This window comes from Xiphophorus couchianus, chromosome 23 (genome assembly GCF_001444195.1).
Source record: "Xiphophorus couchianus chromosome 23, X_couchianus-1.0, whole genome shotgun sequence".
Taxonomy (NCBI): domain Eukaryota; kingdom Metazoa; phylum Chordata; class Actinopteri; order Cyprinodontiformes; family Poeciliidae; genus Xiphophorus; species Xiphophorus couchianus.
Window position 1 is genome coordinate 25,281,234 of NC_040250.1, and position 26,940 is coordinate 25,308,173.

The 26,940-nt window shown below is 40.9% G+C and overlaps 3 protein-coding genes across 4 annotated transcripts; all 3 read left to right on the plus strand.

Annotated features, from left to right (window-relative positions):
• The first annotated feature begins 724 nt into the window (after window positions 1-724).
• ube2d2 (ubiquitin-conjugating enzyme E2D 2 (UBC4/5 homolog, yeast)) lies at window positions 725-14,039 on the plus strand. The gene is made up of 7 exons (XM_028009260.1): window positions 725-1,019; window positions 2,664-2,727; window positions 10,093-10,124; window positions 10,256-10,333; window positions 10,503-10,608; window positions 11,207-11,300; window positions 12,579-14,039. Exons 1-7 carry the CDS (start codon window positions 996-998, stop codon window positions 12,622-12,624), a joined length of 444 nt encoding a protein of 147 aa, XP_027865061.1. The 5' UTR covers window positions 725-995; the 3' UTR covers window positions 12,625-14,039.
• A 1,609-nt stretch (window positions 14,040-15,648) lies between these two features.
• Window positions 15,649-19,473, plus strand: zgc:110843 (CDGSH iron-sulfur domain-containing protein 1). Its single transcript, XM_028009261.1, has 3 exons — window positions 15,649-15,842; window positions 17,177-17,379; window positions 18,774-19,473. The coding sequence occupies exons 1-3, from the start codon at window positions 15,803-15,805 to the stop codon at window positions 18,861-18,863; spliced, it is 333 nt and encodes a 110-aa protein (XP_027865062.1). The 5' UTR covers window positions 15,649-15,802; the 3' UTR covers window positions 18,864-19,473.
• A 2,674-nt stretch (window positions 19,474-22,147) lies between these two features.
• cxxc5b (CXXC finger protein 5b) lies at window positions 22,148-25,130 on the plus strand. Of its 2 annotated transcripts, none has more exons than XM_028009258.1 (2): window positions 22,148-22,635; window positions 23,566-25,130. In XM_028009258.1, exon 2 carries the CDS (start codon window positions 23,749-23,751, stop codon window positions 24,637-24,639), a length of 891 nt encoding a protein of 296 aa, XP_027865059.1. In that variant the 5' UTR covers window positions 22,148-22,635; window positions 23,566-23,748; the 3' UTR covers window positions 24,640-25,130. The 2 variants fall into 2 exon arrangements, with proteins under 2 accessions (XP_027865059.1, XP_027865060.1); XM_028009259.1 differs by lacking the exon at window positions 22,148-22,635 and adding an exon at window positions 22,684-22,800.
• The last annotated feature ends 1,810 nt before the right edge of the window (window positions 25,131-26,940 follow it).

The window sequence follows — 26,940 nt, forward strand, 5'->3', positions numbered from 1 at the left end:
AATGCATAAATAAATGTACCCATCTCATTTATGCACTTTTTTCCCCAGCCCAAGCAATAAATCTAACCCCGGTTAACTACATATTGTTGATGTATGCTTAAATTTATTTGTAAGCGCTCGTGAACACGCAGAGTTCAATTAAATGTTTGACTGGCAGCAAAACACAAGTTTTATTTATTTATTTACTTACTTATTTATTTGTTTATTTACTTGAGCAATTGAATACAAATGCAGTATTAAACATCCCATTCAATGTCACTCAATGAGGAACCAGACTACCGAGCTTCAAACTGCCGGTTTTGCTTTCGAAGTTTTGAAATTGGTGTTTGCAAATTATACCGTTGGGTTTGACCGTACTTTATTGGGCTACATAGGCTCGAAATCGTTCTTACTGAATTGGAATCAAATTTAATTGAATCCCACTTCAATGTTTCGTGTCACTTTTTCTGTAGGTCTTCTAGTGTCAAAGAAAACCCCAACAATCATTTGAGATTTATTCCAATTGTATCTGGTGATTGTTGTAAACGTTAGACTACTAAAATGGATAATCAACTTTAAGTTTTCATATTAGCTCATTTTAATTCGTGGTGTTAAAAAAAATTAAATAGTGTACATTTTGTAAAAATAAATAAATAAGTTGATTTTTTTTTTTTTTTTTTTAAAGCACCATAACAACAAACAAACAAACAAACGCGTTTACTGTGAAGAGAGCTGTCCGGAAGTGCTCTTCTTGTTGCAGCTCACAGGAGCGCAGGCAGGCCGCAGTGATTTGGTAGCCGCTGCAGTAGGAGGAAGGACCGCGGTTCTACCCCTTCTATCTTTCAGTTTCGCCTCAAATTTTTCTCGGCGGCTCCCTTTGGCAACACACGGTGACCGGTGTATGTAGAGACGGTGTTTTATGATTCCCTGAGCTGCAGTTTCCACCAACGGACGAAGTGGTTCACCAAACGCCATTTTAATCGCACGTTTTCCCTGACAGAAGCGCTAGCACAACAATGGCTCTGAAAAGAATTCACAAGGTAAGGAAGTGAACGGCGAGGCCCTGGATTTTGCAGTTTTGTTGCGGATTGTGAACCGCGGCTGCTATTCAGACGCTTGTCCGACGTGTTTATTGTGCCGAGAGCCGTTTTAAACATTACGAAAAGCCCTTAAAGTTAGTTTCGTGTGCCGACGAGGGATCGGCGAAAGGCTAGTGACGGTAGTGATGGCAGCGGTCCGTCGTCTCTTAACTGGAGCCGCTTTAAATGGGCCAACTTGGCTGTTGACGGAGTAGCTCCTCCCGGTCCTTTTTTCCGTGGGGTCACGTTGTGTTTACATTTAATCTCCTTATGTCGGATATTAACGTTAACCTGAAGTTTAACACATCTCCGGGTGTCACGCTATTAAACACAGTGGCGTGCTAGCTGTTGGTGGTGGTCATCCCGGTGGTTGGCTAATTCGGGGAAGCTAAAACGTTCGCTTTATGCTAGCTAGCCGTATTTAACAATATTTTTTTGTAGTTATCCACACAAGAATGGCTTCTTCGGTTGAGACTGAACGTATATCCCGAGGAGCACTTATATACAGCAGCCTAGCTGTCTGACAAATTTTTTTGAAAGGAAAAAAAAAAATGCAGTAACTTGGTTTGACAGATACCTCTTATGTTAAGCAGCTAACGGCAAGGCTAACCATAGCTCAACAAAGACGCTGGTGCCTAGTAAATAACACAGCTGACCGTTTATTGGCGTCAAAATGTTTACGTCTTGTAATTATTTTTTTCTTTACCGGTATATATTACTGTATCATCTCATAGGCAACGATTGGTGTAGCGCCAGCTAGCCTTGTGTACCCTTGTAGCTGCTCTCTTTATACAGACGGCACATTTTCAATTCTAATGAAGGCTAGTCGTGTTGTGTGCGTCTTTCACTTCGTTGTTCCTTGTACACTAAGGATGAGGTAGTCATAGAGAAGTATTTGATAGCTGGTTGTATAATGCTAATATTTTTTGACGTTGTGGAAACGGGCCCGTTTGCTTGTTGGTTTGCCTTTGATCGCATGTTGCTATGAAATAAAGAGCAGGACGTCGTTAGTTTTAATTGTTCAGCTCTTTTTTTTTACTACTTCTCTAAGCTACACGTTTTATTGTGTTATTTTCTGTTGTAATTCAGTACTGCTAACACATGTTTAATGTAGCCGAGCAGCAAGCGGAGTCTGTCTTAACATGACATCCTTGTGCTACTGTTGAACCTCAACAGATAGCTCGTATGCTAAAGTAGCATTTTCCACTGTAATGTTGCACCGTGCCACACATCGTTTATTACGACTGTACATAATCGTAAAAAAATATGCTGCCATACTATTATGTTTTTTTTTTTTAGGTTATTCAGTGCAGCCTCGATATCCGGAGAAATGACGTTACGTAATAGCTGTTACTGCGCTAATAAAGCTTACTGCGCTATAGTAGACTCATGTTAAAGGGGATGAACAAGTTCTCGTTGCACTATTTATCGCAATCTGCAGTTTCAGAGTGGATACTTGAACTGGGGTGTTCTTAAACAATTAAGTTCAAATTGATTATATTTCTATTTCAGTTTTATTTTACTATTCCTTAACCGAAACTCTGAAGCAGAATGTGACCAAAAAATGGTTTTGTTTGTTGGTTGTTGTTGTTTTTTTTGTCATAGGAGTTGAATGACTTGGCTCGGGACCCTCCAGCCCAGTGTTCTGCAGGACCAGTAGGAGATGACAGTAAGTTAAGACGTCAAAATCTGTACTGATTAAAAAAAAAATTATAATAATAATCTTAACAATCATCATCGTCATCATAAAAAGGAATGACTGTGCATTCAGAATTATGCACATCCTAAATTTTGTTGCGTAAGAACAGATGGGACTTGTTGGTGTACTAACAGGTTTGCATGCATATTATGCTGTTGTACACAGTGTAGTATCTGTTCAAAGGAATCAAGCCTTAGAAAATAATGGACCTGATCAAAATGAGTTGGGTTTGGATTGAGATTCACGCTGTAAGATTGTGATTTTGTCCCGCAATATCAGTTATATTTTCTATAACGTTTATGCATAGTTCTTCTGAGACATAAATAAGGAACAGAACCTGTTTTGACAGTCTGTTTAAAATGTTGAGCAAGCTTTTTATGTACTTATACTGTGCAATAGATTTCTTTACCTAATAAAGTATTTTAATTCTACACCAGTAGTGAGTTGCATTGAGGTTAAAGCAATCTTAGTAATGTAAATGGAGGGAAGTTTTCCTTTAAGATTTATCACCATGATTTTCCAAACTGACTTTCTGTCTTGCAAACACAAAGTCTCAAAGCGACTGACAACACACAAAAACGATTAGGTGAATTGGAGGATCAAATATTACCAATAAAAATAAAAAAAAGTAACACATTTGGTCAGGTTTACTTTTTTCTTTGCTTAAAGTTGAGAGTTTATAAATTGCTTGATTTTTAATTATGGATACCATTCTTTTACACGGTCCCCTTAATTGTTCAAGTTTATTTCTAAAAGTGCAACAGTACCTATTAATGAACATTTACATGTAAATTCACGGGACTCTAGCCTTGGCTCATCACAGTAACAAATTTTGCTGGGCAATTAATTGTGCCGGAAATTATTGCAATAAACGATAATATTGTTGTTTTGAGACAATTTTCAACTAATATAATCAAAAAGTCATAATAATGCAAGTACGTCCTCTCAATGATTGATAGACTTTGATTTCCAAATAACATTTGACACTGGGACAGGAAGACATTTTAGGTATCCAAAATAAATAAAAACAAAACAATAAATTAAATGGATTATGAAGAAAAAGCATGTTAATAATAACGAGGCTCAGACAGGGAAAAAGGCAAATCTGCCAGTTAACACACGTGACAAAAAAACAAAGTGCAAATTAGCTTCTTTGTACTGTGTGCCAAATGTTTGCAGCATTCTTCAAAATGGCGCCTTTTCAGTAATATTAAAGGGCAGCATCCCTTTATAGATTACACAAACAAGCACACAAGTGGAAATTATCGCACTCATTTGAATTTATCATGCGAATAACTGATTTAATGTTTATTGTGACTGTATAGATGCTAAAACACATTATAAAAACAAGGATGAAAACCACTTTCCCCTAAAGGTGTTGTCAACCCACTTTAGCTTCAAACATACAATTACTGTTTTGGTAACTATGGAAGGTACAACTTGTCCTGTAAGACGATGTAGACGCAGAAAATTCTACAAGCTTCTTAAAGCTGCAGGTAAAGCGGGTAACTTTTATAAAAAACAAATGTTCCTCTAAGTGGAGACATCTCTGGTCGAGACCCGAAGCTTTTAAGGAAGTCTGCAGACAGAAATGTCAACATTTACGATGACAAAAGGTGTTAAAACCCAGAATAACGACATAAGCTTTGTGTTCTCCTGGATTTTTTCTTGGCTTAATTTTTTTTCGCCAACATGTCCACATCCCCTTATTTATATTCTATTCCTATGACTCTCAAAGCAGGTTTTTATGTTTCCTTGCCACTCACTGATTAACAGAACATGGCAATAAAAATCTGTCCTAACACTCAGCTTAAACCTTCATAAACATAGCTAACCATACAATAATATAATATGCCATCATTTAGCACTTGCTTATTTTCATCATAATTTTGATTTGATTTAATTTGGCCAGTCATGCAAAAGTCATGATAGACCATTTTAAAGTAATCTTTTATAATTACTAATGATCTGCTGTAAAGAAATATTCCTACACAACTCCAGTAAATGGGTCACTCATATTTATTTTGTTTGGAACCTGGGACTCAATGTGTCATACTTCATCAGTCGACTGCCCCAAATGGTGTCCAGAACTTTATTTGATTGGAATATGAATCTGTGAGTTACGAACCAGACCTGGAGCTAGTTTATCTAGCGCCCAACTCTGTAATCTGGTGATTCCAAGTCAACCTAAAAATAGAAACTAGCTGCAGGAATTTGTCCTACTCCCCTTTGAAGTCCATCTTAATGCGTTGTTACTTAATGTAAAGACTCACAACGAGGCCAAAATTAACTTCATTAACTTTGTTGACCACAACTTTGAAAGTAGGAACGCAGACTGAACATAAAGCTCAGGCCGTGTCCGTTGGAAAGGAAAATGAAAGTATCAGCACTGAGTCCCGTGCATTGACCTAAATTCAGGAAGCATTTCTCTTTTTGTTGTGTAAACACATCCAGGAAATACCCAGACTGGTTTCTCAAAACAGCGACGTATTGTTCTCTTTTCTTTTCGCGCTATGGGACATTCATTTTAACCTTTCCGTCAATACAGCTGGGAATTTGCTAATCTTGCTTCAAGTAATTTGTAGTAACTGCTTTCTTGAAGTTATATCTGTCCACCATTTTTTGGTTTTTGCTTTCCTTCAATTTAAAAGTCTGGGTGAGGTTCCAATAAACGAGAGAGCTCATCATACCACATGAGTGACATAACTGTGAATTATTCAGACTTTCGTTTACATTTGGCTCTGATTGGTTGTTTCTGATCAGGAGCGGTGCGTTTCTGCAGATGACAGCAAAATCACTGGAAAAAGCCAGAGGAACTTGGCTTTGTTATCATTTTCATAGATTATCTGTCTCTTATTATAGTGGCATGACATATATGCCGCAGTCTTAACAAATGTATATTAAATTTTCTTTTATAAAAGCTACCTACTGCAGCTTTAATACTGAAAACGATTGGTATGGGTTCAAACATTCAGTGCACAATGCAAAGCAGGAGGGAAGATAAGGTCATCTTGTGATAAAGTAATGTAACTCGCAGAATTAGAAATCAAAAAAACTATTTGGACAATTGATTCTTAACCTGTTGATCAGTCACCATGGAGATTTATTTAGTTTAGATGTATACATACTTTATTGTCACTCCACTGTACGTTTAAAAGGTACATATTGAAATCAATTTTGTTACAAGGCTCCAATAATAATAATAATAAAAGTAAATAATAATATTAATAAAAGAAAATATCACTATATATTTCCAAGATGTTTGGTTCAGAGTGTGTAATGTCGCATAAAATGGTGGCTTACACAGACTTAAAGAAGCGTTTTGCTGTTTTAAACAATGTACTTTAAGCACCGTAAATACCAATAATGTCTATGAGCGCCAGCGATTTGATACAGCTGACTGTGACATGAATGCGAGAGCACTTGGTTAGCTTTAGCTTCAGCAGTTACCTTAGTTTCGCTCACGGTTAGCTTTTAGCAAAACAGACATTTAGCATGTTTTATGGACTATTTATAGGCCATTGAAAAGAAAGGGAAGGTTAACTCTGGTAAACGAAGTAAGCTCACGCATAATTATAATGACTCATCATAAAACACTAATAATACCACAGGCCTAATGAAGTGTTAAATCAATCAAAACTTTAACACTTCAACCGATACTTGAATATCAAAACCGATGTTCAAGTAGTTTTCTTAAGCTAGTTTATCTCTGCCCAGACACAACCTTTTACTTTTGTTTTATGAAAAGTTTTTAAGCACATTGACGTCGAACAGGATTCACCACATAAGTGACGCAATTGTAAATTATTCAGAATTATCCACAAAGCCGAAGCTTTTGTGGAAAACTTCGGCTGGGGAAACAAAAGTGAGCAGTTAGCGGCTCGGCTAGTCGCTAACTGTTCGCTAACGGCTAACTGGGTGTCTAGCCTTTAAGTCCAATAAATATGTCTCCTTCAAATCAGGAGCTGTCATGTAAGAGGTTGACTTCTGTCAGAGAGCTTCTGTTAACATGACGTCAAATATTAGCAAAGTGGGTGATTGCAGTGCATTCTGGGATTTGCAGTTTTTTTTTAATACCAGACTCTCCTCCCTGTAGTTCAATCCGTCATTGCTGGAGTCACAATTTTAGATATTTTCCTACACTTTTGACACCAGGAGCTGAGATTACAGTAATGTTACTGAATTAAGGTTTTTCCTCTAAAGATGTTTTTAGTTAAAAATCAAACTACTAGTATATTATCAGGGTCTTACAATCCCATGTTTTTTTCTTGTATTGTTTTTTAGAATTTTATTTAAAACAACCAATGTATTGACGCAAAGAGAAACCAATTTGTCTGATACGAGCAGGGTTTCGGGTAGTTGCCTTTATGCCCCCAAACCATTCCACCTAAACACACAACACCTCAAAGTTAGTCATTGTCTTAAGAGCTGCCTGTCTCGACACAATTGGCTTAAACAAAATAAAAAATCTCCATCTTACTTCCGTTGACAGTCTTTGCATATCGGAGCAGTGATTGACTCTTTAAGTATTTGGTTGGTGTTATTTCTGGCAGGTTCAGGTATTCGTATTACCAAAGCTGCTTTTGTAAAAGTCCCCTGATTTGCTGATAATCGGTTAATTAAGAGCTCAAAATAGCATTGTCTGGTTCTCAGCTGGCCTTTTAATTTTTAAAAGCGTGATACCGAACAATTTTTATCATCTAATGGAATTTATTTTTGACCTACCTCTGACTTTGGACTTGCCGTGTCTTTCACTGTAAACGTAACCGAATCAGGCCTCTCGGACCCGTACTGCAATACCTCATTTAAGCACGTATGGATTTGTGGATACTGTCCACTAAGCAACACAGACTTGAGCGGATTAAACAAACGCGTCAAAGAAGATATTTGATCTGGAGGATTTTCTTTTGTCGTGTAAAGTAAATGAGTCGAATCACTTTTAGTCCTCACTGAAAACCAGACCCGTTCATTTACATCCAAACTGAACCGTGAAAGGGCAGAGAGGCCGTATGCAAAGTGGCACACCGAGTCAAATGGCAGCATTTTCTCTAACGCCACACTACATCCTGCTCAAACATTTATTTATTTATTTATTAGGACTTTGTGAGAATAGTAGATTCTTGAATGGATGTGTTAATATACTAGTCAACTGACGACCCATCATATTTGACTCTTATCTGCAATGTTTAGGTCAAATACTGAAGACTTTCACAAAATGGCGCTGTTTTTTTATCTATAATTTATTTTGGTATGGTAACAGCCAGAAAAAGTGGTTTAATTCATAAACGGGGAATTATCTTTTTGTTCTCTGTTGGATTAGAAACTACTACCTTAATTCAGGAATATTTCTATTTTGGTATATTTGTTTGATGGTCAACGTTTGCTCTAATGAGCTTACATGAGGTATATTCCATAGTAATAATAATAATTTATTTTTTTTTAATTAAAAAATGGAAATGTCAGTTCAGACAAAACGGAAACCTCCAGAAACGCCAGTAATTTAAAGCAATAACACAATAAGGGATCAATAATTCCAGCGTTTTAGCTTTACAGGACACATAATGTAAAGTTTTTGTGTTGTTGACTGAATTATAATCATAAGAACAAGCTAGATCAGCCCACTGATTTATGCAAATCCACAGAGTTTGACATACACACACACTGTGCTGTACCTGTAAAGCTGCAGCAGACGCTACCTGGGTGAGCTGATGGTTATCATGACTAAAACACCTGGGACCGACTCCCACGCCGTTATTTCATGTTTGAGAGTTGAGACTTGTTCAGGTATTACGCCTCACCAATTCCTAGAGCTTGAAAGCTTCTTGTTTTCAACTCGGTCCTTTGTGCTAAATATTTACCATATTATTATTATTATTATTATTAAAAACACTGTACTCGTGTAGAAGTGCATATATGGTCTTTCCTTGCTGTAAAGATAGTTTACCTGTTAAAAGAAAAAGTGCACAATGTGTTTATCTGGCAACACCAGCTGTGTTTCTATTGACCTTATAGCGAAAATTGGAATTACGAGAACACATATGCTTTATAAAAACACGGCAATTTTTATAAAATCGCTGCTTTTGTGGTTTTTCCGCTGTATTGATATTGGTGTGTCTCAAAAGAATGTTACTACTGTTGGAAATGACGAAGAAGACGACAGGAAGTGGTGGTTGGAACATGGCGCGCAATGTTTTTTTTGATGACTTACTGTGTGAGCAAACTTATTTACAAGTTACTTTAACTCGTCTTATTTAGAAAAGTTGTGAAATTATACTTTTTATTTCTGACATTAGCAGAATAGCCGCAGTTTTGTGCACATTTTTAATGGAAACACAGCGATAGTTGCTTAAGTTGTTTATTTTCTAAAGACTAAAACAAGGGGGGGAAAAAAATGCTGATATAGCTAATAATTTTGAATCTATCTAATTTTCTAATATTGTTTGTCAAAGTTTATATACCTAACCTTTATCTGACTTGTACTGTCCTCAACTTTGAGACGTAGCAAAATCTGTGGGCATTTAGAGACTGAAAACGGAGAGAGTTTGTAGTTTCGATTTGAAAAAAAATATGATTTTTCAGCATTGTATCCGCTGATCAGCGATCAAGATGAGATTAACCGTCTCTGATGTCTATTTGGTTTGTTTTAGCACCGCTACTTCTACTGCTTACTTTTGCCCAATTCAGTGTTTCAAAGAAAGTGTTTTGTGAGCGTTTCATTCCAGTGGAATAACAAGTCACTATGTCGCAAGCATGATTTGTCAATCACTTCATGCTAGTAAATAACAACTAAATCATGAACCCAACAACTCAAAACTTAAAAAATATAACTCTCTTGGGGAATGTTTTAGTTTGTTTTATTGATTGTGTGTGGATTTGAAGCGAGTTTTGGGTTTCTTTAAGACGCTAACGCCTCACCACGAGAAACATCAGCCTTAACACTGTTGCCATCTGTGTGTCATTTCCTGCCATCCGACATCAAATAAACCACCGTACAACCTACAAAAGACTGTTTTTTTTTGTTTTGTTTTTTTTTTTCTCGCGATGCAAAATTTTTGTGGGTTTTTGTTGTTTTTCGGATTGACACATCTTCGCAGGCAGAACGGTGCTTGGACACTTTTTTTTTTTTTTTTTTTTTTACATATTTGTCACTCTATTGCACATCATAACGCCTTTAGCAGGAGTACTTTTTAAAATCTACTTGTCTTGTATATATAAAAAAAAACCAAAGCAGTATTTGGAGTGAGTTCCAGGCTTCCTATTGAACAAACATGTGACCTTATTCATTCTAACATTATATTCTTTGCGTTTCATAACCAACTTCTGTTTTTGTTGCAGTGTTTCACTGGCAAGCCACAATAATGGGACCTGTAAGTATTCACTTGCTCGCCTCTGACCGTGTTGCTTGAATGTTCCTTATTAAGTTTTGCATGAGCTCTACGTAGAACATTGGCAGACATTTTTCGCTACTCGTCAACCAGAATGTGTCTTTCTGCTTTAGAATGACAGTCCTTACCAGAGCGGGGTTTTCTTCTTGACCATCCACTTCCCCACAGACTACCCCTTCAAACCGCCAAAGGTAACTAGGACGTAGACGCAGAGACGTGTGCGTAAAGAAGCCGCGTGACTGAAGTGACCTTACGTTGTGCAGACTTCCTCAAAAACAAACACAACAAAAAATACGATGGCATAGTTTCCCGCGCTGCTTGTTGCATACCCTCCTCACGGCGCCGTTTCTCTGCTTTCAGGTTGCGTTTACCACAAGAATCTACCACCCAAATATCAACAGCAACGGCAGCATCTGTCTTGACATTCTGCGATCACAGTGGTCTCCAGCTCTCACCATCTCCAAAGGTGAGCTGCTCTCTGCAAGCTGACGACGCAAGGCAGCCGTTTCCTTTTTTCAATTTTTGTATTTTTTCCATTGAAATTACTTCCTATGTGCTGTACTGCCCTCTTGCTGAGGTCCTACTTTAAATTGGCAGATTTTTGCATGATTTGTTTGATTTTATATCCTGTCACAGTAAGCAACACATCAGCTAATCACATGATAAATTAAAACAAGCTCAGTAATCTCCATTTGCATGATTTGTTGTTTTTCCCTTTTCGCTCTCTTTCTACCAAAAACTGGATAACAAAAGTCTTCAGTCTGAATGAGCTCCCCGCCGCCCTTTCTTTTCTTTTTTTTATTTTGTAGGGCACTTTTGTTGACTTTTGGGATTTCATAATTCATTTTATTGTTTCTGTTTGTTTTGGATATCTAAAATGTCTTCCAGTTCCAGTATTAAATGTTCATTGGAATTTAAAGTTCATTAATCTTTTGCATTATACCATTGTCATTATATTACTAGAAAATGGTGTCAAAACAACAATATTATCGTTTATGACAGTAACTTCTGCTAATGGCGTCAAAAGTGAAACGATCATATTGTTTTCCTGCGTTTCTTTTCAGTTCTCCTGTCTATCTGCTCCCTGCTGTGCGACCCGAACCCGGACGACCCCTTAGTACCTGAGATCGCCCGCATCTACAAGACTGACAGGGAAAAGTACGCTGTCGTCTCTCTTTTTTTCTCTTTTGTCTTTTCTTCGTTTTCCTGGGATCCATTTTGTTTCAGTTTTCATGCATCTGTGACGATCAGCAGTGCAGATGGATAGATGACAGGCCTGTGTAGCTGTGCTAGGAGCGTTTCACACTGAGGACACCATTGGCTCACAGTTGGCTTTGGGCTAAAAGTGTTTGTCTATTTAGCTTTAGTGTTAATTCTCAAGAGCATAGCCAGTTCTAGAAAATACCAACGACCCCCCCCAAAAAATCAAGGAAGCTGTTGAACAAATGAAACCATCCCTGACCGAAAAAAGCATATATACATTTAGCATGAAGATAGTTTTTCATGCTCGTTTACTAGATCTAGTCAACCATCCGTGCGTTTATTACGGAGATGCCCGGATCAGAATTTTTCTAGCAAAATGTCCATTTCTGGTTTTGTAAATCTTTGACCTGCCACAACCAGTTTCAATCAAATTTAATTTATCTTTAAGAAGGTCAAAGAACAGGACTCAAAATATTTAACCTAGGTTACGTTCACACAGGCAAATGTTTTTTTTTTCTATCTTTCCTCATATCGGACTTCTTCCCTTCAGTCTCAACGACCCAATTCTGATCCTTTCACTCCCCCAGAAAAAATCCACTCTGTGCCACTTACAAATTCGAATGCGTTTGCGATTCTTTTCAAAGTCTGAACGGTCACGTTGCGTTTCGTCCGACTTTTACGTCTTTGACGTGAGACTTGCGTCATAATTCTGCACTAGAAGAAGCCAGACGCTCTAAATCAGGACGCAAGCAATGGCTGCAAATGATGATTATGAACTTATGAAGAAGTCTGTCACTGAAGCTCATCATGTCACAATCCCACCACTCTCAGCTCTGACTGCACATCCAAACAGAAGCTCCTGTCGACGCTCCACATTTTGCTTTTTTTATTAGCTCCCTTCGTGTTATGATTTTGTGATGCAACATTATGACTTTATTCTCGTACGACTTAATTCTTGTGATTTTATTATTCTCCTTTTGTCAGCGTGGCCCTAACACTCCGGCGTACAATCAAACCTAAATGTGTTCAGATTATTTAGATGCTTCATCTTCCCTATTATTTAACGTGTGAACCACTTAGCAGCTGCTACCAAGTTGTAGCTATTTTCTGCTTTATTTTTTTTTTTTTTTTTTTTTTTTAGAATGCAGGAAAGTTTAAACATGAAAAATACAAAACTAACCTTGTTTTGTTTGTTTTTCTTTCTTTCTTTCTTTCTTTCTTTTCTGTCCACAGGTACAACAAAATAGCCCGGGAATGGACACAAAAGTATGCAATGTAGTGCTGGGGGGTAGAAACATGGCCAACCACCTCTACGACGTAAGGTTAGGGGGAGATTCAGATGTAAAGAGAGAGAAAAGAAAAAAACGACAAAAAAAACAAACAAATACTAAAAAAACCCATACAAAACAAATGAGAAGTTTAAAAACAAGATCTTGTTGGTTTCCATTGGAGTGCTTTCTTTGAGCCATGCCCCTCCTTCACCACAGCACCTGTAAAACTCCCTCTGTACCCCCCCATCCCACTCCCTCTCTGTTTGACTTTCCCCCCTCCATCCTGCCCCCCAGCTCATCTGCCCATCCTCCAGTGTACAGACGTGTCAACTTTGAAATAGAAAATGTCTCCTCTTGACCGTACTCTTTCCATCCCCATGTTTTTTGTTGTTTTTTTTTTTTGGATCCCATCGCTCCACTTTCTCGTTTGATTCCATTTCGACATCCAAGCAGGCTGGGCTGTCGCCCCCCCCCCAAAAAAAAAACTCTGCCCCCTCCACCATATATAGCCCTTATTCCTGCATGCCTGCACCCTCCTTTTCCCCCATTTTTACTAAAGCATTCCTCTTTAGAAACTGCAAAACTTTGAGGGGATCTTTGTGTTTTTGTTTTTCCCCCCCCCCCTTTTTTGTTTTTTTTTAAGGGGGTGGGGTGAGAAGGGTTTGGAAAAAAAATAAAAGGGGGACTTTCTGATTTTGTTGAAATTTCCATCTGCGAAGGCGTTGATTCAAGACAGCAATTTTCACACGCGAGTCGAAGGGCACTCTGTATTTTATAAAATAAAAAAAATATGAAAAACTGCGTAAGTCATTGCAGGCTGTGTGTAACGGAGAGAGAGAGAAAACAAAGAAAAAGGAAAAAAAAACTCATGGCCTACTTTGCTCTTCTGTTGGATTCTATGAAAGGACTTGAATTTATTCACACACCTCATTCTCCTCATTATCCCCTGACCTCCTCTCCCCCTTCCACGCTCTCCACCCAGGTGAAAACCCCATCATACACACGGGCACACACACATTGCACGCACAGCTTGTAACCCTACCCCCACCCCACCCCTCTGTCTTCACCTTTTTTTTTTTTTCCCCTTTACTCTCAAATTGGAGATTCTGGACCAGCTATTTAAGCATTTTCTATGTTTTATTTTTATTATTATTATTTTTTCTTTCTCTGCCCCATGTTTCTTTTAGGTTGCTTCTTTCCCTCTTATTATTATTATTTTATTTTTTTTGTTCTATTTACCCTCCTGCCCTCTTTTACCTTTTTGCTATTGTCAAATTTAGCGGCTAACATCTGAAATGGCTACGGGACTGGCTTGGGCTCTGGGTGCGAGGAGAACCCACTCTTCTTGCACAAAACCTCTGTATATTGAATTACCTGAGAGGCTCGTTGAGCTTTGTGTGTTGATTAAACTGTGTAATAAAAACCTCCGACTCCTGTGTTGACTCGTCGTCAGGCTCGTTTGAAAAGATGTCCAGGCGGCGCTCGGCGTTTCGTCACGTTCGTGGTGAAGTTCTTTGGAATTTTCTTTTTTTCTTGAGTCGTCTGTTAGGAAACATCTGAGAGGAAACTCAAACGACAATTTATTTTTTATTTTTTTCAAGGGAATACAAAAAGCCGAGACACTCTGGTTTTAAGTTTTTTGTCTCGCATAAAGATGGAATGTTTTCATGGATGTAAATGGACACCAAAAGAACCAATTAACTGGATTTATTAATGGTTTAAATACAATCTTAATGGATGGGATGGGCTTTTCTGTTTTTGTTTTTTCTAATTTTTCTTCTTTTTTTTTAATCGTGTTTGGATTTTCAAGCCTTGCTTTTCTGACATTCAAAAACCAGAAATCTGAATTTCAGAAGCAAACTTAATTTTAATGTATTTTGATATGTAGAGATGAGCTTTTAGTTTTTCTTTTTGTGCAAAATTACACTTGCGTTTTCGTCCAGTCCAACTTTTACTTTTACTGGAGGAACACAAACAGGGAAAAATTAATGTATAGGCTTTTAAGGGATTGATGAGAACCCCACAAATGGATCTTGGGGGAATTCATGTGGAATTAATTTTACATTATTTGTATATCACTTATAGTATCAAAGATCACATGTTCTTCTTTAAGAAATCTATTTACTCTAATTTGCTTCGGCATCTAGCTGAACTGCTATATTGAGTCAAACTTGTAAAATAGCTTTTTGCTTCCTAGCATTATAAACAAACATTCATTTGCTTATTTTAGTTCTATTTTATAAATGTATTTTTACAAATGAAATAAATCTAGGTCGATATTTTGCAGTCAAATATTCTCCTCTTTGTAAAACCGCTACCTTGCTTATTTTTTTTCCAGTATTAAATAAGTGGGGCTTATTTTCACAAGAAAGTCATTTTGTCGCCCTCTGGTGGAACCTTGTAGTTATTTCAGTTCAAAATGCATCATTGATCCCAAAGGGAAATTAAATGCAAGTCATATTCAAAGAGTTGTAGCTGCTGATGGCTGCGGGCAGAAAGGATTTCCTGTTGCGGTCTGTGCTACAGTGGGTCTGACGAAGCCTCCGACTGAAGACACTTTTGCCGTAAAGCAGTCTCATAAAGAGGATTCTGACGGTTGTTTGTCATTCTATTGATTTTTATGAAGAATCCGCCTTTGGGCCACCTTTATGAGCTTTATGAGCAGCACCAGCCTTTACTTGGTTTATGATCATAAACGTCTATTAAAACATTTGTTATGTAGGTTGCTATACTAAGCACAAACGATTATCTTTAATTATATAGCTTGCTCTTGGGTCTGGGAAGAGACACTGACTCGTTTAAAATGAGAGCTCTCAGCTTGTTAAAATAAAAAGCGAAACGCCTTGGCTCGAGGAATCATTCCCCGGGTTTCACTTCAGCATTGTTTAATAGAGAATGATTAAGAAAACAAACTTCGTCAATCGTGCTTTTTTTTGTGTGTTTAACTTCCGTCTTTAATCTATTAAAAAGTGAAGCCGGATGTACTTTGCCCATAAACAGCTTGTTCCATGAGCTTGCTCCCGATTGGTCTATCCGTTATGACGTAGCAGTAAAGGGGCCGGACAGAGTTCCGTGAAGCTAACCGGTTGACCTTGCTGCTTACAGTTGACCGAATACAACCCGCTGCGCAGAGAAAACGCGACAGGTCCGAGTTTACGTGATAGCTGGTTGATACCTCTGTGTCCGATGGCAGCGGTCCACAACTCCGGTTTCAGGTTAACCAAAGGTATAGTATTAAAGCTAGCTAATAGCACGCTAGCTTTACCTGAGTTATTTAATTAGCGCTGAATCCAAGGCGGCGCGTGTCTGTCTGCCACCTATTAGGCAGCTTTACTACCGACTGCAGAGCAATTACGCAGCCTAAGCGACCTACTAAACTGTTTTAAGCTGTGAAACGTAAGAAAGTGGGACATATTTCCTCTGTTTCGCCTCTTGCTTCGCATGGTAACCCGGGTGATATTTATCTAACCTACTGGTCAGCCATCTGAGCTCCAGTTTGCATCTTCAATCGGTTAAACAGGTAATCTAGGCCCAGCAGCCATGACTGCTGATCCTGCAGACGGGAAACTTTACAAAAAAAACGAAAAACACAAGACCTCTGTTTCTGTTGTCTTACCGTCTCTGTATCATGGGACCGACTAGATCAGGATAAATCTTGTATAACAGGCAGTTTCACATTGCATTTCCATTCGTCAGTGTTCAGGTTTTTATGTTGACATTCTGGAGAAAGTTTGTAGTATTTTCCAGATCCAGCATATTTTTGAGTGTAGACCTACGTATGGAGACGGAAGACAGATTGTTGTAAACATCTGCATTTCAAGACTACAATTTATAATTGTCCATCAGGGCCGTGTGAAGAAGAAGAATAAGGGCCCCTGGGCTGGAGCCAGTTTTAGTGCCGTATCCTAAAGAGACGTTTTACTCATGCAACTCACAGTACGTTGATAGGTAGGCTTACATATTAGAAGGTATGAATTGATGGATGGATGATTTAAAACATCTGGCAGATGTCTCCATGTTGGTCCCAAAACGATGCGCTACCTGTTATTATTGCAGAATTTTTCAAATATTTAAGTTTTGTTGAAATTAATAAAAATCCAGCAGTACTTAAAAAAAAAAAACACGTGTGAGAAATGAACCCGAGAGTTTAATAACATGCACAATACAGAAAGTATTGTGTATGTTATTGCCACCCGCAAAACCTGGAACCCTGGGCTAGTGCCCTTGTAAGCCTTTTCTAATGTCTGTCCTTGTCTCCCATTTATTTTTCTATCCACCACCTTTCTCTTCATTTCGGCAGGCTTTTGCGTATGCACTTCTAAAATTGCGCGAGTGGCGTCTTGTAAACTCTAACGTTAAAAATGTGTAAGAATCCTGGTTTACACACACAAAGTAGAATCCAATTGATCTGTTGAGCGGCCAGCCGGATGCACAACAATGCAGATCGAAAATGTCAGGCTTACTCATCCGCAACCAAACCTGCAAGAGTGAACCACCAATAAGATTGTCCCTTCTCTTTTTTTTGTGTTTTGTTTTTGTGTAACGTTTTCCTCTCTCCAGAACATTTCTTGGTTGCCGTGCCAGTGGCCGTCATCTCGGCAGCTGCGGGCTTCCTGGTCAGCCGCTACCTGAGCAGCCGCTGCTGCAAGAAGCATCACGTGAACACTTGCTTCAGCAAAGACAGCCCCAAGGTGGTGCACAGCTTCGACATGGAGGACATTGGCGCCAAGGCCGTCTACTGCCGCTGCTGGAAGTCTAAAAAGGTCAGACGCACACCGAAAAACTGCAATATGTGATTTGAGATCCAACACAGAGGAATTTTCTACTGTAAGTCTGAACACTTTTTGTTGTTGTTGTTTAGGACAGAAAAGCTGACTTGATTTCATTGTGATATTGTTTGTGGATGAGTTTTCCCCTGCAGTTTTGTACAGGGCTTTAATGAACAGTGTTCAAAATATTATTTCTAGAATTAATGTTGTGAGTGGTGTATAATTAATTGAAATGTTGTGTGTGTCAGAGCGCTGTTGCTTTAAACCGGAATCAGTGAGCAGGTTTAGTTTTAGTTTAGGTAGAATTGCCTAAATTATTTCTGTTTGCTGAATGCCAGAAAACTTAGCAAGAAAATATATCTGATTTTTAGGTCAGTTTTGTAACTTTTGCACAAAACTTTTGTATAAACATAACATTTTGTTCATTTAGTTGACCTTGTTCCTGCTATAGAAAGTAGAATACTATCATAATATGCTGTTAATAACAATTATATCATAAAATAATGAATTGAAGCTGTTTTGAAACCAATCAAACCAATCAAACTGAGAAAGTTTGATTGGTTCAGATTTTTTTGTGGGAAATGTTCGAGATGCACCGATCCACTTTTCCCACTTCCACTTCCGATACGGATCGCTGAGCTTTAGTATCGGCATGTACAGGAAAAACAACGCTAAATGAACCTAAAACTTTTTTTTTTTTTTTTTTACAATTTAGATATAAATGTGCTGAATTACAAATGTATTTGATAAATCTGCACTAAAACACACCGACAGCTTCTCAAGATTGGTCAAACATGTCAGAACAACTTCAGTCTGTTCAGTCAGTGAAATTAGGAGAATAACAGCCAATGGAAAATAAATTAAGAAACTGACTAAAACAACAGGTTTTGGTCAATTTTGGTCAACATGTAAAAAGTAAATTCCAACAAACCTTAAGAAAGTGCAATTAGGGATTATAAATGTAAAGTAAAATGAATAATAAGGCATAGAAATATACTGAATAGATTTGCCCTTATGGATATGGTCAATTGTGACCGATACGCGATTTTAGAAAAAAAGGTTTTCTATATATTGACCGATACGGATATTAATATCAGATCGGTGCGTCTCTAGGAAAAGCATATAAAAGCTCAATAAGTGTTGTAAGGCATTCAGACGTCTCAGTGGGAAGTGGTTTCTTTCAAAGTAGCTACTTCTTCTCCACTGGAAATAGTTGAGATACTCTTCTTCTCTCAATAACAACATCCACACTAAAAGATTGTTGTCCTCAGCAGAACCGGTGTGACGCGTCCACCGACCTGCTGTGTGTTTGTATCGTACCGACCCAACGATGAACGAAACGTTGGGTCGGTAGTTAAAGTGTGACGGTATTTCCATGTCTCCTGCAGTTCCCGTACTGCGACGGCGCTCACAACAGCCACAACGAGGAAACCGGAGATAACGTCGGGCCGCTCATCGTCAAAAGGAAAGACGCCTAGCACGCCGCCGGAGACGAACCCGCCCCATCGTTCGTCAGTACCGCTGTGTTCTCCCTGCAGACGAATCCAGAACATGCCAGAACACACTGCAGATGTTTTTTTGTATTTTTTTTTTCCATAATTCCCAAAATTGCCGCACTGATCAACATGTTTGAAACGGGATCCAGGTCAAGGGACTGCGACAGTCATTGCGGTTGGCGTCGGTTCCCGGGGTTGTCGCCCATGACCGGAGCAGGCGGTCCAAACATGAATTCGTCACCACGCTTCTTCATCGGCACGGCGTTCATGTCAAAGCCAGCACAGGCCTTATTTTATCTTTTGTTTGACGAACACATCAACCCATATGAATGTGACATGAAATGTTCAAGTTAGTTTTGCTGCTTCACGGCGCGTGTCTTAAGCGGGGGGAGAAAAAAATGTTTAATGTTGAACCACTATCTGCTGTCTGTGTGCGGCTTCCTGATCAAACTGCGTCTGAAGGTTAAAACCTTTTAACGGATCTATTTGTGCTTCTTCATCAGATTGATTTTTTGTTTGTTTGTTTACTGGCTGCCGCGTGGTTGAGTCAGTGTGCTGTTATATTGTTAATAAAACATGTTGAGTGATCTAATTTGTTGGCACAACTTTTTTCAGTTTTTTTTTTTTTTGGGGGGCCAAACTCCACCTTAGTTTTAACCAGGAGCGCCGTGTTTATGGATTAACATTGTGTGGGGATAATAAGTCAACAGCTCAATGTGACGACTGCAGTGTGTGTGTGTGTGTGTGTGTGTGTGTGTGTGGCCTTGGCCGAAGGGGGCTGCTGCTGCTGCTATGCTGCAGTGTCCACCAGCACCAGTGGTCATTTTAAGACGGGTGGCTGTATTTGTGTTGACCACTAGAAGACGCTGTGTTTACACGGATGGTCCAGGCCAGACGGTGTAGTAACCGTGGGCCCCTGCCTCCATAGTGACACGCACGCTCGCTCACACACGGATGCACACGCACGAGGTGTCTGGCTGCGTGCCAGATGCACGGAGGACTCTCAGAAGAGGTGGAGTGGACTCCGGCGCTCCTGCGTGGAGGAGTCGCCTCCTGTATCAGGCGGCGCTGTTTGGACGGGAGGCGAGTTAAAAGGTAAAAAACCAATAGCGGCAGATGAAAGACGTCGCTATTTATCAGTAGTTATAATGTAAACTTTAACGCACTTTAACTATTTTTCCATCTCTTTTTTTATTTTGTAAAATGATGTCACTGAATTTATAAATGAATTAAATGAACGTGTGTGTGCTACAGTGTTATTAGGAATGATGCATATCATTACCTCATTGCTTTAATTAAAACAGTCAGTCAATCTGCTCGTAGCTTAGAAACTGCATATTTTTAAACAGCATGACCTTAATGAGAGTTATGGAAGGCTCTTCTTTAAGTTCAATACACAGCAGCTGACTATTAATTTTTTTAAAAAGTGAATTAAAGTGGCAGCATAGTGCCGTTTAATAATCAAATTAAGTAACTATTATATTTTTAAAAATGATGTACATATCAAACGACTTAATTTGATGCCCTGAAATTGGGCCTTTGTCTCTTTAAGAAGCTCCTGCTCTTTCAGACACTCTGCCTTCAGCGTGTCACCCTTAATTGTTTCTCAATTACGTGTTTGCAAATATTCTTTCGTGTGTTGGGCTGAGAAATAGTTCATATGATAACCTCTGTTCCACCAAGTGCTTGCTAGTCGCTGCTGCTGCTAGTCTGGAGGGACTAGCGGCAGGAGTGGGGAAGGAGTGTTCGGTCGTAGCAACACTGCAGGTATAATTTTGATGAGGGGATAGCATCATAGCAGGATTCAAAGCTCAGAAAAGTCAAAGTTACATAATACAGCTCCTTGAAATTACCCACATTCTGATGGAGTCCAATCGTCTGATTAGTGTGTGTTAGCCTGTTGCTGCGTGCTGCTCCGTTAGCTTTCACATCTTTAGTGTCTGTTACGTGGTTTTCACATAGCCAAATTGATCTTTTCTGTAATTACAAAGAAGGGGAAACCTCACAGAAGCCTCGTTTCAGTCAAAAACAACTGAGTTTTTGTTGCTCTAATTACATAATTTACATCCTGATATCAAATGGGATTACCTGCTTTAATGTACTTGAACATATTAATAATTTGTTGTTGTTTAACTTAAAAGAAATGCTGCATATTTTTAGGCTACAAACTAAATACAACTCTCCACTTATTGTGTCATTTTAAATGAGTTATTCTGATGACATTTGGGGAAAAAAATAAAATAAAATCTACTTAAAGGAGAGTTCTAGTGCTGTTGGGCTCCCCCTGTTGGCCTGGAGGCCTGATTAGTTTGCCTTTGCCTTGGGGCCGCTCTTCATACAACTGCAAAAGCATCGGCTCTCAGGAGAAACTGCGCATATCATTGGGTTTAAGCCACGCATGGCAGCAGTGTAAATGTTTTTTCTGTTTATGTGAAGACTAAAACATTTATTAGGAATAAATGTAGGTTAATGCAATTTGCACTGATTTGAAACAATGCTGTTACCTATGTGCAATGTTGTAGATGTAATTAGAGAGTAATAAATATGAACAAAAGAGTCGTCATTAAAAACCCATTTCCCTTCATACGTAAAAATAGATCATTTTTACTTTTACAGTTAAAGATGAATCAATATAATACAGCAATGATCACCCAGAGTAACATTTAAAAACGGACCAAAAATGTCCATTTTGTATGAATAATACACTTTAGTCATAGATTTTAACGCCTGATCGGTTTGTGAGGATTCTGGCGCTCCTGGGTGCCTCCTGCTGGTTTGGAGGTCCTAAGCGGCCGTTTAGTTCGCTTATGCCTTAGGCTGGCTCCATTTGCAAGTGAACAAATAACACTAGACTCCTGTTATTAATAAAGCTAGAGACGGCCAGAATTTGAATAGAAGACTATAAACGTTAAATCAGCCTGATGATCATCAGAAAAATAATTATAACCTATAGTATTTATAACAGTAATAAATACAAAATATGAAAGAAATGTTTTTAGTTAACTCGGTGTGTTGCATATGTAAATATAAATATTGGCTTTGCTATTAATGATCAATTTCACACATTAAATTGTATCACTAAAAAAAATGTGTAGCTAGATAACAGCGCCCCCTGCTGGTGTGGAGGCCCTAAGCAGTTGCTCCGTTTACCTTTGCCTTAGTTCTGCTTGGATGAAGCTACACCCTGCAACGGTGGAGTGCTATCTCAATAACTAAAATTGAATTTACTTATTTATTTAATTTGACATTAATCAAAACTTTATATTGTGTTTTTATTCGTACGGAGAGAGAAACCATGTGAAAATCCGTTGAATAGTGACAATAATAAGTGTTGTATTCTATTAACGACAAAATGACCATTTAAATACAAAATAATAATAGCAGTAACAACAACATTGGGCACAGTAGCCGGTGTTTAATTATGTCTCTGGAAGAACGGTGTTAAAAAGTGATCCTGAGCTGAGTGGAGCCGATGGGTGTATTTGGGTTTTAATCGTCGTCGTCAGCTGGACTGCTCCTGAGGACATCACGGGGTCGCTCTGACCACACGAGCCTCGGTCGGCTGCAGAGTCCACTTCGCATTTTGAGCGACGCCCCCAAATTCCGTGCAGAGTGTTTGCAGACCCTCCGGGACGGAGAGGTGGAGGAGGAATCGGCAGCTCCGCCGTCCAACATACGCTGTGCGATCGGCTCGACATTAGTTCATGACTTCGTCACACATTTGACAGGAGAGGCCGGGGACCGCGTTGGAAAGGTAAAGTGACGCGTTTTTTTTTTCCTCATCGCACTTCCTGTTGATTTGGCCGTTTTTTTTGTTTTTTTTTTTGTCGCCCGATTTCCTCTCCCTTCCTGCGCGCAGCGCCGTGTCGCAGCGGCCACTCGGACTGTGGTCAGCTCGCCGTGGCGTCGGTCCTCTTAGGTAACCTCATTCAAGCTAAAGTGATCGATTACGTCTCCCGATCGACCCCGTCGAAAGGGCACGAACTCATACTTTGTAATAACATACACGATCCGCGTTTAGTCCGCGGTGTTGTGGGGGTTTTTTTTCTCTCCCCCCACCCCCCCACCCCACACACACACACACACAAACGTGGACACGGAATATAGCCTGGTCTTTTTTTATCCACAGCACCCGCATCGTTGCGCACCTCGCTCCTCGTCGTCGATACCAGACAAAAGACAGCCTGTTTTTTCTTTACGGTCCCTTATTTGGTGCTTCTCGGCTCCGCTTAAGCCCTGGCTGGCACACATAACAGCAGTCGTCAAAATGTATTTGAAAAGCGCGCTCCACATTTGACCTGCGCATATGCGCATATCTTTGCATATTGTTGTCGCTCTGTTATTGATTGCATTGATATACCGTGAAATTCTTAAAGGGATACTGCCTCCTGTATGCGGAAATCCGTTGCAAGGCATGCACTGTCTCTGTCTCCCTCTCTCTTTCCCTCTCGCACATACACTCACACGGATCCCTGCTTCTGGTTTTGTAGCAGTTTTACTTCCACGGCATAATGTCTCGTGCTTTAACTCTTGCTGTCTGCCCGATAATTCCCCGACACGGTTGAGTCGCTCTGCTGGGGGGGGAAATACAGATCCCGTCTTCCCTGTTTACTCTCTTTCTGTATCTGTCTCCCCAGCATTTCTATTCTTAACCTTCCTGTCTTCATCCCCTATTCATTTCCAGCTCTCCAGGACTCTGAAGCCGCTGCAGAGAATGGGAATAGGGACACAGGCCAAGGCTTGCCATTTTGGCTGAAGTAACAGCAGGACAGTTGTCAGCTCCGCGTCAGCTTCAGTCCCCTTCTCCCACGCACACAAAAACACAAGGGCAAACCGCCCCCCTCCCCACACACACCCAGCCACTGCCATGTCCACTGCCGTAGACATCGCTGGCCCTTCCTCCCCGGATCAGGCCCACAGCAGTGCTAAAATCCCCAATGAGCCCCTGAGACCGAGCCTTAAGCGCTCCAGCCACCCCTACAGCCTCTCCCATTACATCTCTACCCCTTCCCCTGCTGTGGACGTCAAAGGCCTGATCCAGCCGTCCCCGGCACAGGAGCAGCGTCCCGCCCAGCCCAGTAAGCCCCGCCGGGCCCCCTCCTGGCCCGACATGTGGGAGTCGCCCAGCGGGCTCCACCTGGCCCATGCCGCAGAGCTGCTGATGCGTGCCGGACTGCTGGCTCTCACCCCCGCCACCACGGAGCAGGCCAGCCTGGGCGCGCAGAGCAGCCAGCCAGCTAAAAAAGAGGCTGCGGAGGCTAAGGGCGGAAAAGGAGATGGCGAGGGAGGCGGGTCTGGGCCAGAGGAGGACGAAGAGGACTCCTCTGGATGCAGCACTGACTTCCAACCCTTCCTCGGCGCCTGGTTCCCCTTCAGCCCGGCTCTGTTCCCTCTGGCGGGCTTTCAGATGGGGGGAGGCCACTGGAGGAGCACGGCTGTGGGAGCGGAGGGCATAGAAGGTCTGGTAGCTGAGGGCTACTCCCCCAGCTCGCTGGGCGGGGGCGGCGCGGGGCGAAGGAAGAGGAAGAGGTGCGGGGAGTGCGTGCCCTGCCGACGTCAGACGAACTGCGAACAGTGCAGCAGCTGCCGCAACCGCAAGAGGGGACACCAGATCTGTAAATACAGGAAGTGCGAGGAGCTGAAGAGGAAGCCCGGGGGTCCTGGGTTCGACAGCAGGGTGTCCGGGTTTGATTTAAGGGGCTCCGATTTTACTTTGGGTCTGGCGCAGGAGAGAAGCAATGGGACCCTGGACGGATAGTAGCTCCTGCGTTGGCAGAGGCTGGTCGGATGATTGTTGGGAGCTGTAGTTTACGGGACACCACAATAACATGCTCGGACTGCGGTACAAAGCTCCGTTTAAGAATGTCCACACCTGTTTCCATCCTTTCTTTTGACAATCAGTGAATATGGGAGAGGAGGAAATAAAAAAGAAGGATACCAATGTGCGTCAATATTTAGATGACAACAAAAATGCCTGTACATAAGACTGTAAATATCTGGAAAACATTATGTCCTTTTTTTACATTGCTTTCCAGTTTGGATGTACCGTGCTTCAGCATAAAGACGGAGCCAAAATGGGGGGTTTTTTTGTTGTTGTTTCTATGGAGGAGTTTCTTGCTTCTGTTGTTCTGACGTCACTGCATCAGTAAGAAATGAATGAGTTCAGCCTTGGCTAAGTTATTTCCTGTGCTACTTGTACTGTATAGCTCTGTTTGCCCTTTTGAAATAAAAGAAGTTTGCCATGTGCTACTTGTGTATGAGGTTTGTGCCGCTCCTGTATGCCTGGGTTCATTTCTAATTGACTGTTTGGAGCCATGTTTGAGTTTGCTCTTGCACATGGGCTCTTCTGTGTCGGTGCAGTTGTTTACCTCTTGAAGACCTCTTCTGGTGTCATTGCTGAACCTTTGAAGACCCGTAAGGTTTATTGGGACCAAAGGTCAGTCCAAGTGCAACAGACAATAGTTTTGGGGTTCGGGTTAGGATTCAAATGTGTACCAAGATTTGGGTTTATGGCTGTGATTGGTTAGGGTCTGGCACAAATGGGAGTTACTGACGCAAATGGAAGTCAATACAATTTCCTGATATGTTTAGAAATACAAACTAGTGCAAGTGTATACGGGTATGTTACCTTGTTTGAACCTTTTCTGGCATGGTCACTGGCCGTTTCAAGACCCTATGAGGACCAAAGCCTGGTCTAAATTGGGTGAAGTATCTCTTTTGCGGTTAGGCGTTGTTAGGGCAAAGGTCATGGCTAGGGGTTGGATTTGGCACAAATAAGGTTACTGAATTAATTGGAAGTTAATACAATTTCCGTATATGGTTAGAAACACAAACTAGCGCAAGTGTATTCAGGTATGTTATTTTGTTTGAGCCTTTTCTTGTACAGCTACCTGTCTTCTTAAGACAATGTGGACCAAGGCCTGGTGTTAGTGGGGTGAAGTGTCTCTTTTTGGGTTAGGGTTAGGCCTCAGGGTTGTGCTAGGGTTAGGCACAAATGGGGTTTCAGGAACGAACTGAAGTCAACACAATGTTCTAATAAGACTAGGAACACAAACTTGTGTGTATGTGTGTGTTTGAGGTGGTGTGGATTATGAGTCACCTAATGGTGTGGCTGAGAGCCTTATCGCAACCCCACAGACACACACACACACACACACACACCTACACGCCGCTTTGGCACGTCCGCACGCTTGGGGTAAACCTGACATGCACACACAATCACAACACCACCTTATTTCTCCCTCTCTACGTTCTTCTACGCATCACATCCAAACGCACAGATTTTTAAAAGCAAAAAAACCCCCCAAAAAAACAACCACAGCCAGCTGGACTGAGGCTACAGGGAGGCGCTTTTCTTCTTCTTCTTCTTCTTCTTCTTCTTCTTCTTCTTTTTCTCCCCCCCCCCCCCCACCCTCTCTCTCCCCTTCTCTCCTCGCTGCCGTAACGATGGCTGATGTGATAAGACCTTCTTCCTCGGCGCCACACTCCAGGGGACCGCAGGGAAGACGTAACCATGGCAACGGCCGGCCCGAGGTGTCACGCTATAATTGGGCCACGGCTGCACTTCCTGTGAGCCTTCAGTCAGGGGATCGCAGAGGGACCGCGCGCGTATCAATGTGTGCGAGCGTGCAGCTGTGTGTGTGTGTGTGTGTGTGTGTGTGTGTGTGCGCGTGTTTTGTCAGGCACACACAGAGAGAGAGAGAGAAAGCGCTGCACGCCAGCCAACGCAGGACACTGCCAACTCATGGAGAAAAAGCAGCGAGCTCCAACATCACGCTATTACAACGCTCCCACTGAATGAGAAACACAGTCTTTTAGTTTGAACCCACAGTGTAGTGTTTCTTCATCTCCCAGACAAAAGGGGAATTTCAAATTCTTGGATCTGCAGCCCCCCCACCACCACACACACACACACACCCCTTCTCTCTTCAGTGCCTTTTCTAGTGATTTGAAGCTTAATCCCCCCCCCCCCAACCTACCGCCACCCTCTCTGGTCTTGACACACACATGCGCACACACACTCGCACAGACACACACACACCGGAAATCTGTGTCACCC